General features: G+C 44.1%; 1 protein-coding gene across 4 annotated transcripts in view; it reads right to left on the bottom strand.

Moving 5' to 3' along the window:
- The window catches only part of PASK (PAS domain containing serine/threonine kinase), a 51,920-nt gene extending 42,557 nt beyond the window's left edge, over positions 1-9,363 (bottom strand). The window contains exons 1-5 of one of the 4 annotated variants that reach the window (XM_074964228.1): positions 9,322-9,363; positions 8,696-8,764; positions 5,879-6,078; positions 3,442-3,674; positions 1,673-1,843 (exon numbers count right to left, since the gene is read on the bottom strand). In XM_074964228.1, coding sequence (XP_074820329.1) covers positions 1,673-1,843; positions 3,442-3,674; positions 5,879-6,078; positions 8,696-8,730 — 639 coding nt within the window. In that variant the 5' untranslated portion in view covers positions 8,731-8,764; positions 9,322-9,363. Of the gene's footprint in view, positions 1-1,672; positions 1,844-3,441; positions 3,675-4,960; positions 5,129-5,878; positions 6,079-8,695; positions 8,765-9,321 lie in introns of those variants that run through there. The other 3 variants (XM_074964229.1, XM_074964230.1, XM_074964231.1) reach the window with 3 other exon arrangements.
- Positions 9,364-12,806: the final 3,443 nt, after the last annotated feature.

Genomic DNA, 12,806 nt, shown 5'->3' with positions numbered 1-12,806 from the left:
TTTGCTGAAATGCTGTTACAAATAAAGTTGTTTGAGTTACTCGGCCATTGAAAGAGCATGTAACATTAAAACTTCTCTGTGCTTGCATAACAGCTTTGTTTTTAAACCTCACACCTGACATGCACAATCAACATGGAGTCCCCAATAAGATCCAGTGCTTTTGCTCTGTTAGAATATAAAGGGCTGAAGGTTTGCAAATAGTTCACCGATCACACACACACTGTTATTCTCTTCAACCTCAGAAAAATGATCAAGGTGTTTCCCCAACTTTTGTATGCCTTTTAAAAAGTGATACTCTAACACCATACCAGGTTTCAGAGTAGCAGCCATGTTAGTCTGTATTCGCAAAAAGAAAAGCAGTACTTGTGGCACCTTAGAGACTAACAAATTTATTTGAGCATAAGCTTTCGTGAGCTACAGCTCACTTCATCGGATGCATTCAGTGGAAAAAGTGTTTTCCACTGAATGCATCCGATGAAGTGAGCTGTAGCTCACGAAAGCTTATGCTCAAATGAATGTGTTAGTCTCTAAGGTGCCACAAGTACTCCTTTTCTTTATTCTAACACCATACACTCAAAGATGCATTCCTTATGGGAATCTCAGTAAATTACAATAACCAAAACAGCAGCTGGATCCTTGCAAGAAGAGTTAGCACTGTGGAAATAAACCAGCAGACTTAACTTCAATGGTAGCTTTATTAATTTCAACTGCAAAAATGCCAGTTTTATTTCTTGTTGGAATAGATTCCTCTCAAATAAGAGGATTCTTTCACATGAGGTTTACTCACTTTTTCCCCTGCCCTGTTCTTATCAGGCCTTACTAGCATTGCGATAGAAAGGGTTTATGCATTTACTACACCATAAGAAGTCTCTGAAATACATTTAATAGCATAAATTTTGAGTTGAACAACTGTCAGACACGCTAATTTCTATTCTGGGGCCTCAGCCAACCAAACCTTCACTTTTCTCCCCAAACTTGTTTTAGGACTGAGAAAGCTGTAGTTCTGAGGTGCTGTAAATCTCTTTTAAAAGAGAAGACCTGCTGAGAGGCTATGAGCTCATTTGCCCTCCAGAATATTTGCACATGCAATAACTGGACAACAGGAGCAAAAAAAAGGCTTTTTTTGAGACATTTCTCTCAGACAGTTCCACATACTTTATGGCTTATATTCCCTTGAAGGCAAGATATCATTTTTTCATTTTCAGTTAAGTGTTTTGCCATATATATCCTCAGATATTTCATCGCATTTGACTGCTTTGATAACTATTATAATTCATGGAATGCAATTTAAGAGTTAAATTTTTTTTTTTAAATTACATTGAGACAGTCCTTGGGAATCTTGCATTAATATTAAACTGCTCCAAGTTGAGCCATTAACATTTTTGCTCAAATTAATTCATAGTGGACGTTAGACAGAGAAACAGTCATCCTGACTATACAAGTTGACACAAGGATGACTCTTACGAGTGCCTCCCAAATGGACTTCATAAGCCAGAATTAAAAAAGGCAAAACATGTTTATAAGCTTCTTTTAAAAAAAGAAATGCCTCCACTGTCAAACAGTGACAAAAAGTTACCCAGGGACATGTACTGGACAACACTGAAGAGTTAAGTTGAAATAATCACACAAGTGTATTTCTGTAAGGGATTATTTGCTTGAACATCTCACACACCACTGTTCCAGAAACCACAGCTGCATATCCATCAGCTTCCACATGTTCCTCTCCTAGAATCTCCACTACACCCTGAGAAGATTTTGATATCAACTGAGACAGCTTCTGGCCAATCAGCTCGTGACTACTGTACCCAAGGAGCTTGCAGGCTGTGTCATTGGCAACAAGAATCTAGGAGAGGAAAAAGAATGCAGTAAGAATTTTATTTCTAGTTCTCCTACTAGATGACTGGTCTAATATTTCGTTACATCACATCTTCTCTCAATGGAAGTTGGAAATGATAGGTCCTACATTTATTCTGAAACCTGCTATGTATTTCACTTCATACTTAGTCGTATTCCTATGTCTGTTTCAATTTTATGACAATCCGCTGCTTTGGGCTTTGTCTACACTGCCAATTGAACAACAAAATTTTGTCGTTCACAGGTGCTTAAAAAAAACAACCCTCCCCCCCTCAAAAAAAGACAAAAGTTTTGCCGCAGCAAGTGGCAGCGTAAATGGCTCGTTGTCAGCAGGAGAGCGCTCCTGCTGACAACGCTTGTAGGGGGGTGAAAGTATTTTGTTGGCAAAAGTGTCGACAAAGACCGTTTACACTGCCCAACTTTTTATGTAGTTTAGACAAAGCCATAGTGACTTATCTGGTAAATGAAACAGAGACACTGCTTTCCTTTTATCTTTTCCCCTTTCTTGTATACTACTCAGCACCGTCCAGCCATTTGGCTTGTGAAAACAAAACTATCTAGTGGAATAAAATTATGTTATATTTACAAGTAAATCCTAAATAGGACTATAGTTTTAGATATATCTAACAGCAAAAACAACTGATCAGCAACCTGCAGACTAGTACCCCAAATCCAATTAGCCAACCGTTGCTTTTAACTTAACTACAATTCCTTTAAATTGATTACAGTAAAATAATCCAGTTAGCACAGTGAAAGGGTCCTTCGTTACAGCTACATCAAGCCACAGTTCAGTCTTCAGTTCAATTTCCAGCTTACTGCAGCTGCAACTGCTGGTTCCAGCTGACGAGTCTTTTTTGTTTTAAATAAAGTGACCTGCTCCAGACCTTCAAAAGGTATATTAACCACACAATGTCTAGAGTTCTTAAAGCGATTTTGCACCACAAAGAGCATTTTACACACTCAGTGTAGGACCTATGCCTGCATGAGGAAAGCCTAAACTTTCAGACATCTAGATACACTGGCCATAAGCTTATATGAATACAGCGTTAAGTGCAGAGAACTCCAAGTATATTTCAATTTGTATTAACCTTTGTCCTAAAGTTTTATTTTCCCCTTCTCTGCTTGAAAAGGGCTCAATAGATCAGTGTTCTGTCTGATCTTGTCTTGTGTGCATTTTGCCAATTATAAACTATACTTGGGATACATAAATCTCACATACTTTTAAGACTTGTGAATGACTTCGAGTTCCATTACATATACAAGTAAAAATTACACAAGTCTGAATCTACATAAAGCTATGTGGTTTATAACAGAACTATACAAAGCTCATTTTTAGTGGGTGGTCCTGCTACAGCCATGGTAAAAGGCTGGTACAGGCGGTTCTTGGACTTAAGACACAATTGGTTCCTGAAAATTGCGTCGTAAGTCAAAACTTCATAACTCGGAACAGCAGTCCACTCCATTGTGGGACCGAGCGTCACAACGTTGAAACCAACTGTCGTATGTCAAATCAGGGTGTCAATTCAGAAACGTCGTAAGTGCCTTTTGTCGTAAGGCGAACGTCGTAAAGTCGAGGACTCCCTGTACCTCTGTTGTCCTGACATCCACAGTGAAGACGGCTTTATTTGGGTTGCGCACAGCAGCTGGGAGCGACGGGAGGGATTCCTCTACACTCATGACATTCAAGAAGGAACAAGAGGTGCTACCGACTGAACAGTATAAGGAGGCAAGTTCCAAATGAGCCCAAGGGTTACCAAAATTGCCAGAACAAATGTTATGAGCAGCCAGTGAAGATAAGCAATAGGAAGTCCATTCATCCTCTAAAGGAAAAAAGATGAACATCTCTGTAGTTAAAGAAGTCTGATATAAAAGAACATTTAGCGGGGAGACAATTTTCAGGGAAAGATCACCAACTGAAGCAACTGCCAAGTAGTTTACATATAAAAAAAACTTTAAATTTTTAGACTAAAAGATTTTCAAAGCCTAATATTAAATACAAATGTTTTCAATATTTTTAATGTTAATACGAACAGTTGTTTTGATCAGATTTAAGTATTCCAGTACTTATGACTCAAAGGCTGGAAAAATGCAATGTTACTGGTTCTCATGCACTGTTTCACTAGTCTTATTTTCTTTTGGCCAACCTGAGAAAAGACCAAATGATGATTTTAAAAATTCTATCCGTTTTAATAATCTAAGCTGTTATTAATAATTTTTACATAGACAGTGTTCCATTAAATATTTGCTTAGTGAGAAACTAGCTAATTACCTGCTTGTAACTACAGCAGCACTGGAACTGGTGAGGAAGCGCTGTTCACCCACCTATACTTTTGACTACTAACAAAAATCTGTAGGGCACATCTTGCCAAGTGACTCTGCTGAAATTCTCAGAAGTCCTACATCGAAAGGGAGGTACTTCAGGAAATATCATAGTGTCACCTATAAAGTCATTTCACTCCCAAAAGAACAAGCAGGGGTAGGCAGTACTGAGGAAAGTGTCTAAAACAGTGGTTCTCAAACTTTTTTTTCCCATGCACCACTTGAAAATTGTTGAGGGTCTCGGTGGACCACTTAATGATCTTTCCAAATGTTGTTTGTATCGTTAGCTAACTACTGTAAAGGACTTTGGATAAAAGCGTTATATACAAAAAAAAAACAAAAAATTTTTTTGTTCTACAAATAAAAGCACACAACTCGTTTTAATATCAATAGTATTACCTTTCTAAATCGATGGATGTGCCCTCTTCCCGCCCCCCCGTTGCGGAAGCCCCCAAGCTGGGGCTGGAAAGGAGCGGGGGTCTCCCGCGCTGTGGCAGCAACCGAGCTGGGCTGGGAAGGATGGGGGTCTCTCCCTCTCTCTCCTGCCGCGGCAGCTGGGGCTGGCAAGGAGAGGGTCTCTCCCTCTCCCCCTCCACCACAGCAGCCCCCAAGCTGGGGCTGGGAAGAAGTGGGGGTCTCTCCAGCAGCCGCAGCCCTGGAGCTGGGGAAAGTCACTTCTTTCCCTGGCCACTGCAGCTCTGCATGTCCCAAATTCCCCCCACCCCCTCTTCTTACCCCACTGCCCCCTCTCAACTACCCGCTATTCCCCCCAAGGCCACCACCTCACCTTACATGTGCATCTTCTCCAGGGTCCAGGGACCTAATCAGTGGAGCCTCCACTAATTAGATGGGTGGCCATTCTCTCTTGTGTGCAGCTGCCCAGGCATGCACCTTAGAGGGAATTATCCACAGTCCACCTGAATGGAGCTCGGACCACAGTTTGAGAACCTCTGGTCTAAAACAAGGCAACATAAGGGTATGTAAACCATTATGCTGGTAATAGTCACCATGTAGTAAGACCTTCATCCAACCCCTGGATATGCTCTGGGTTCAGAAGTAGTCAAATTCGTCCCCCATCCCTATCTCTGTTCTAGATTCAATCACCTCCTCCTCCTCACTCCTTTGGTACAACTTCCTGAACACATTTTCTTTAACTGTGTCATTTCTAATTTATGGGAAAAGTCTTAAGGCAGGGGTGGCCAGCCTGAGAAGGAGCCAGAATTTACCAATGTACATTGCCAAAGAGCCACAGTAATATGTCAGCAGGGCCCCCCCCCGCATCAGCTCCCTCACCCCGCTCCCAGCGCCTCGCACCCACCAGCAGCCCTACTGATCAGTACCTCCCCCTCGTTCCCCACACCTTCCGATCAGCTGTTTCATGGCATGCAGGAGGCTCTGGCCAGGAGGGGAAGAGCGAGGGCACTGCAGGCTCAGGGGAAGGGGTGGGAAGGGGTGGAGTGGGGGTAGGGCCTGTGGCAGAGCCAGGGGTTGAGCAGTGAGCACTCCCTGGCACATTGGAAAGTTTGTGCCTGTAGCTCCACCCCCGGAGTTGGTGCCTATACAAGGAGCCGCATATTAACTTCTGAAGAGCCACATGTGGCTCTGGAGCCACAGGTTGGCCACCCTGTCTTAAGGCATTGGAAAGAACAGATATCTTGATTCATAAGTTCACACTGACAAATTCAGAGTGCTACATGATAATCACCAGACAAAGAAGCTTTACTCCGGCAGAGTCTGGAAAGCCCACTTTTTCTACTCTTGTTGGTCCAAGGGTAGGATTTGCTCAGCTCATCAGAGTCACTCAGTCCTGGAAGGGGTAATCCTAATGAGGTGCTCTCTTCAGAGGGGACACAATCCTTGGTTGCCATAGTCAGACCCTCGCTGGAACACCAGTTAGGAGTCCGTCTATAATGGAAATATAGAAGGGACCAAGGAGATCAATGATTGAGAGAACACTCCACGACATACAGACAGCCATCAGTGTTCCCCAGTTTGCACCATGAAAAATAAAGACGGTGTGAGATGAGGACAAGCTTTTCAATGGAGAGATGAGCCTTTGGTGGGGCTCTCCGCTGCTCACACAATACTTTTACTGTTGTTCCAGTATTAGTCCTCCTTAAGGAGACCCACCTTTCCCTGAAAGATTCATTTCTCAGCAATCTTTATGATATAGAACTAGCTGTTTAGTAGTTTCCAAATTCACAATGGAAGAGACAAATTAAATGCTACATTCTACATTAACGGTCTCTCCTCTACTGATATCACTTTCTTTAAACAGTAAAGTGTTAGGGCTTCAGACAAGTCTTAGAGGTTTTGTAACTATCCACAGAGAGTACAATCCAGCCACACCACTGTTAGATTGATGAAGCTATCGGACTAACAACTGGAGACACAAGAGGTACACATGTCCCCACGGAATCTGTGTGCTTGATCTTAACACACACAAAGATATATATGTATATATGTAAAAGAGAATTAAATGGGGCAGTTACAAATAGTTAAAAGTTAGGGTTGTGGATTAGTTGCAGTTAACTCATGCGATTAACTCAAAAAAATTAATCGCGAGTAATCACACTGTTAAACAATAGAATACCAATTGAAATGTATTAAATATTTTTGGATATTTTTCTACATTTTCAAATATATTGATTTCTATTACAACACAGAATACAAAGTTTACAAAAATATTTGCATGGTAAAAATGATAAACAAAATAAATAGTATTTTTCAACTCACCTCATACAAGTACTGTAGTGCAATCTCTTTACTGTGAAAGTGTAACTTACAAATATAGATTTTTTTCTTACGTAACTGCACTCAAAAACAAAACAATGTAAAACTTTAGAGCCTACAAGTCCATTCAGTCCTACTTCTTGTTCAGCCAATCACTAAGACAAACAAGTTTGTTTACATTTACAGGAAATACTGCTGCCTGCTTCTTATTTATGTCACCTGAAAGTAAGAATAGGCTTTCACATGGCACTTTTGTAGCCAGCGTTTCAAGGTATTTACGTGCCAGATATGCTAAACATTCGTATGCCCCTTTATGTGTCGGCCACCATTCCAGAGGACATGCTTCCATGCTGATGATGCTTGTTAAAAAAAATAGTGTGTTAAATTTGTGACTGAACTCCTTGGGAGAGAACTGTATGTCTCCTGCTCTGTTTTACCCGCATTCTGCCATATATTTCATGTTATAGCAGTCTCGGATGATGACCCAACACATGTTGTTCATTTTAAGAATACTTCCATGCAGATTTGACAAAACGCAAAGAAGTGTGAGATTTCTAAAAATAGCTACAGCACTCAACCCAAGATTTAAGAATCTGAAGTTCCTTCCAAAAATCTGATTGGGATGGGGTGTGGAGCATGCTTTCAGAAGTCTTGAAAGAGCAACATTCCGATGCGGACACTACAGAACCTGAACCACCAAAAAAAAAAGAAAATCAAACTACTGGTGGCATCTGACTCAGATGATGAAAATTAACATATGTCAGTCCACTCTGCTTTGGATCGTTATCGAGCAAAACCCGTCATCAGCATGGACGCATGTCCTCTAGAATGGTGGCTGAAGCATGAAGGGACATATGAATCTTTAGTGCATCTGGCACGTAAATATCTTGTGACGCTGGCTAGAGCTGTAGCTCACGAAAGCTCATGCTCAAATAAACTGGTTAGTCTCTAAGGTGCCACAAGTACTCCTTTTCTTTTTTCTTTTTACGAATACAGACTAACACGGCTGTTACTCTGAAACCTGGCTAGAACAGTGTCATGTGAATACCTGTTCTCACTTTCAGGTGACATTGTAAACAAGAAGCAGGCAGTGTTATCTCCTGCAAATTGTAACCAAACTTGTTTGTTTGAGCCACTGGCTGAAGTAGGACTGAGTGGACCTGTAGGCTCTAAAGTTTTACATTGTTTTATTTTTGACTGCAGTTATTTTTTGAACATAATTCTATATTTGTAAGTTCAACTTTCATGATAAAGAGATTGCACTACAGTACTTGTACTAGGTGAATTGAAAAATACTATTTCTTTTGTTTTTTTACTGTGAAAATATTTATAATAAAAAATATAAAGTGAGCACTGTACACTTTGTATTCTGGGTTGTAACTGAAATCAATATATTCGAAAATGTAGAAAACACCCACAAATATTTAAATAAATGGTATTCTATTATTTTTTATTAATCGCTTAACAGTCCTATTAAAAATATATTGATTATGCATTATCTATTTGCTAATGTGGCATTTTTATAGTTGCCCTCCAAATGCCCGTGTTTATACATCACTAAGAAGCAAAGGCTGGAAGGATTTTTTCTGCTTCAAAAACAAAACCCCCACACAATTTCCCACCCTAGAGGACTGGTTTGATGTTTCAGACATAAATTATTAGCCCTCACACCTTAACTGAACGAGTTAGGGTGCTGAAGCTGTAACAAAAAGCATGCTTTCTCCAAAATATTAGTCACTGAAGTTAACTAAGCCTTAACACACACAACAAAACAAACTCCCCATCTCACCTGCTCAGCTTCTGCTCTATTACCTCCCAAATCATCCTTTCACTGCTTTTCCAGGGCCATGAGTTTTGTCTATGCAAAGAAAAGAACACACACTGTCAACGGAGTCAGGAAGAGGTGCCGCGGAAAAGCGAGGTGGGAGGGGACCGCGGCTCGGGCTGTAGCCTGAGCACAAACAGCGCCCCCTTAACCCGAGCACTGCGAACCCGAGCCAGCTCGCAGCATAGCCATACCGGGAGGCAAACCATACTCCGCCCCAGTTCAGAAACTATGGCTACAATAGGCGCCACAGGAACCTGTCCCCAGTAACACCCACAGCAAGGAAACCTGAGGCCAAACCAGCAGAGACCCTGTCCTGACCCCCGCAACACTCCCAATCCAAGGGAACATCTTTCACTCCCCGACCCCCAACACCTCCCATCCCAGAGAACATCTTTCACTCCCCACCCTGCTCCCCCGCCACCGGCCGACCCACCCTCTTCCCCCCAAGCAGCCCTGCCCCCCATAGCCAATCTCCTCCCTACAAGGTCCCAGACCCACCACCATGGGGACTATCCTGCTCTCCAATGTCCCTCGGGGCCCACAACCACCTCGGACCCAACGCGGCCCGCTCCCTGCCCTACCCCCACCTCGAGGCGCCAGTCACTGGGAATCGGTGGCGCACATTAGCGCGAAGGGAAGGAGGGAAAAGCATCACCCCCACCAAGGCCAATCAAGACGGTAAGAAACGGAGAGGTACAGATTGACAGCCAGAGGAGCCAATCGGCTGCCGAGGCGGTACCCACTCTGGCGCTAAATGGCAAAAACCGGCATAAATGGTTGCTAGGGTCTCCTTGGACCGGGCCGACGGGATGTCACATGAGGCAAAATTAATTAAGCATCTGCAATCGCGCTCCCCTCCCCGTGTCGCGAAAGGCTGCGACGCAGCCAGGGTTGCCAGTTTGGTTGGGTGTATTCCATATTGACTGGGTTGGTACATGTCACTTCAAGACACGATGCAGAGATAAAGTTTCTTGACACCTTAAATGACTGCTTCTTGGAGCAGTTGGGCCTGAAACCCACCAAAGGAGAGGCAATTCTTGATTTAGTCTTAAGTGGAGCACAGGATCAAGTCCAAGAGGTGAACATGACTGGACTGCTTGGTAACTGACCATAATATAATTAAATTTAATATCCCTGTGCAGGGCCATCCCTAGCTATTCTGGGACCTGATGCAGCCCCCCCGCCATTGGGGTGGGGGGACAGGCCTGAGCAAGGGGGGCTGGCCCCAGGCCTCTGCAGAGGGGGCTGGCTTGGGGGGCAGTGAGGAACCACCCACCAGCACTCACCGGCGGCATGGCTGGGACCAGGTCTGCACTTCCCACTGCTGGTGAGTACAGGCTCAGCCCTGCTACAGAGCTTAGGGGAATGGGGGCGGGGCTGGGGCAGAGCAGGGGCAGGAAGAGGTGGGGAAGGGGTGGGGCGGAGCAGGGGCTGGAACAGGGCACCCCTACGCTGCTGCGTGTTTTGCATATTGGTAAGGAAGGCCCTATCCCTGTGGCAGGAAAAACACCGCAGTGGCCTAACACTGTAGCATCTAATTTCAGAAAGGGGAATTACACAAAAATGAGGAGGTTAGTTAAACAGAAATTAAAGGGTACAGTGCCAAAAGTGAAATCTCTGCAAGCTACATGGAAACTTTTTAAAGACACCATAATAGAGGCTCAACTTAAATGTATATCCTAAATTAAAAAACGTAGTAAGAGAACCAGAAAAGAACCACTGTGGCTAAACAACAAAGTAAAAGAAGCAGTGAGAGGCAAAAAGGCATTCTTTAAAAAGTGGAAGTTAAATCCTAGTGAGGAAAATAGAAAGGAGCATAAACACTGGCAAATGAAGTGTGAAAATACAATTAGGAAGGCCAAAAAAGAATTTGAGGAAAAGTTAGCCAAAGACTCAAAAAGTAATAGCAAAAAAATTTTTAGTACATCAGAAGCAGGAAGCCTGCTAAACAACCAGTGGGACCACTGGACAATCAAGGTGCGAAAGGAGCACTCAAGGACGATAACACCGTTGCGGAGAAACTAAATGAATTCTTTGCATTGGTCTTCACGGCTGAGGATGTGAGGGAGATTCCCAAACCTGAGCCATTGTTTTTAGGGGACAGATCTGAGGAACTGTCCCAGATTGAGGTATCATTAGAGGAGGTTTTGGAACAAATTGATAAATTAAACAGCAGTAAGTCATGAGGACCAGATGGTATTCACCCAAGAGTTATGAAGGAACTCAAATGTGAAATTGCAGAACTACTAACTGTAGTCTGTAACCTATCATTTAAATCATCTTCTGTACCAGATGACTGGAGGATAGCTAATGTGATGCCAATTTTTAAAAAGGGCTCCAGAGGTGATCCCAGCAATTACAGGGCTGTAAACCTGACTTCAGTACTGGGCAAACTGGTTGAAAGAACAGTAGTGTCAGACATATAGATGAACATAATTTGTTGAGGAAGGGTCAACGTGGTTTTAGTAAAGGGAAATCATGCCTCACCAATCTACTAGAATTCTTTGAGGGGGTCAACAAGCATGTCGACCGATGGGATCCAGTGCACATAGTGTACTTAGATTTTCAGAAAGCCTTTGACAAGGTCCCTGTAAGGAGCCAGGGTGGCTCCCCTCCGAACCAGAGGGTAAAGAGCCACCCTTTCAGCCTGAGTGGGTGGGGCCAGGCCAAGCTTCCGCCAATCCCCGGAAGGGGAAGGGTGGGACAGGAAGTACAAAGGGCGGGGCCCTCTGCCCAGTGAAGAGAGCACCAGGGAGGGAGACAGACACTGGCTGTTCCCTTGGGATCCTGCTGCTGACCCGGGTGAAGCCCTGGGCAAGGAGGAGCCTGACCGGGAGGAAGGCCTGTGGCAACCAGGGCTGCCAGCTGCTGAATACCCAGAGGACCTGGAGGGGCCTGACTGCAGCCCGGGCCAGCGTGAGTCCGATACTGAGGAGATGGAGGGACCAGAGCTGCCCGCAGCAGAATACTTGGATGAGATGGAGGGACCAGAGCTGCCCGCAGCGGAATACCCGGAGGAGATGGAGGGACCAGAGCGACCCGCCTGAGAGACCGGGTAGGAAGTAGCCCAGGGGCTGAACTACAGCGTGGGGTGGGTGTGTTTGGTCAGCGGACGGCCCCGCTGACCCAGCGGTGGGACTTTTGCCTCCCGCCACTGTCAGGGCCCTGGGCTGGAATGCAGTGGAGTTGGGTGGGCCTGCGTTCCCCTACCCCGGCGCTCCCCTGCCCGAGGGGCGCGCTACTGACTCTCACCGGCGCTCCCCTGCCCGAGGGGTGCGCTACTGACTCTCGCCGGCACACCTTCCCTGCTAATTCCCCAACGCCCGGAAGGTGTGGCTGAGGCCTGCCACGGAGACCATAGCTCTCCATCGCCCCTAGGGGCTCGGAGGATTGACCGATACCTGTCACAGTCCCTCACCAAAGGCTCTTATGCAAAGTAAGCTGCCACGGGATAAGAGGGAAGGGGATGGATTGGTAACTGGTTAAAAGATAGGAAACAAAGGGTAGGTATAAATGGTCAGATTTCAGAATGGAGAGAGGTAAACTCTGTTCTGGGACCAGTCCTATTCAACATATTCATGAATGATCTGGAAAAAGGGATAAACACTGAGGTGGCAAAATTTGCAGATGATACAAAATTACTAAAGATAGTTAAGACCCAGGCAGACTGTGAAGAGCTACAAAAGGATCTCAAAACTGGGTGACTGGGCAAAAAATGGCAGATGAAATTTAATGTTGATAAATGCAAAGTAATGCACATTGGAAAGCATAATCCGAACTATGCATATAAAATGATGGGGTCTAAATTAGCTGTTACCACTCAAGAAAGAAATCTTGGAGTCATTGTGGATAGTTCTCTGAAAACATCCACTCAATGTGCAGCAGCAGTCAACAAAAATGAACAGAATGCTGAGAATAATTAAGTAAGGGATAGATAATAGGACAGAAAATATCATGTTGCCTCTATATAAATCCATGGTATGCCCACATCTTGAATACTGTGTGCAGATGTGGTCGCCCCATCTCAAAAAAGATATATTGCAACTGGAAAAGGTTCAGAAAAGTGCAACAA

Source organism: Natator depressus, chromosome 9 (assembly GCF_965152275.1).
Source record: "Natator depressus isolate rNatDep1 chromosome 9, rNatDep2.hap1, whole genome shotgun sequence".
NCBI classification, from domain to species: Eukaryota; Metazoa; Chordata; order Testudines; family Cheloniidae; genus Natator; species Natator depressus.
Note: the sequence above shows the minus strand (reverse complement) of the source record. Positions and strands in the feature narration are given on the sequence as shown.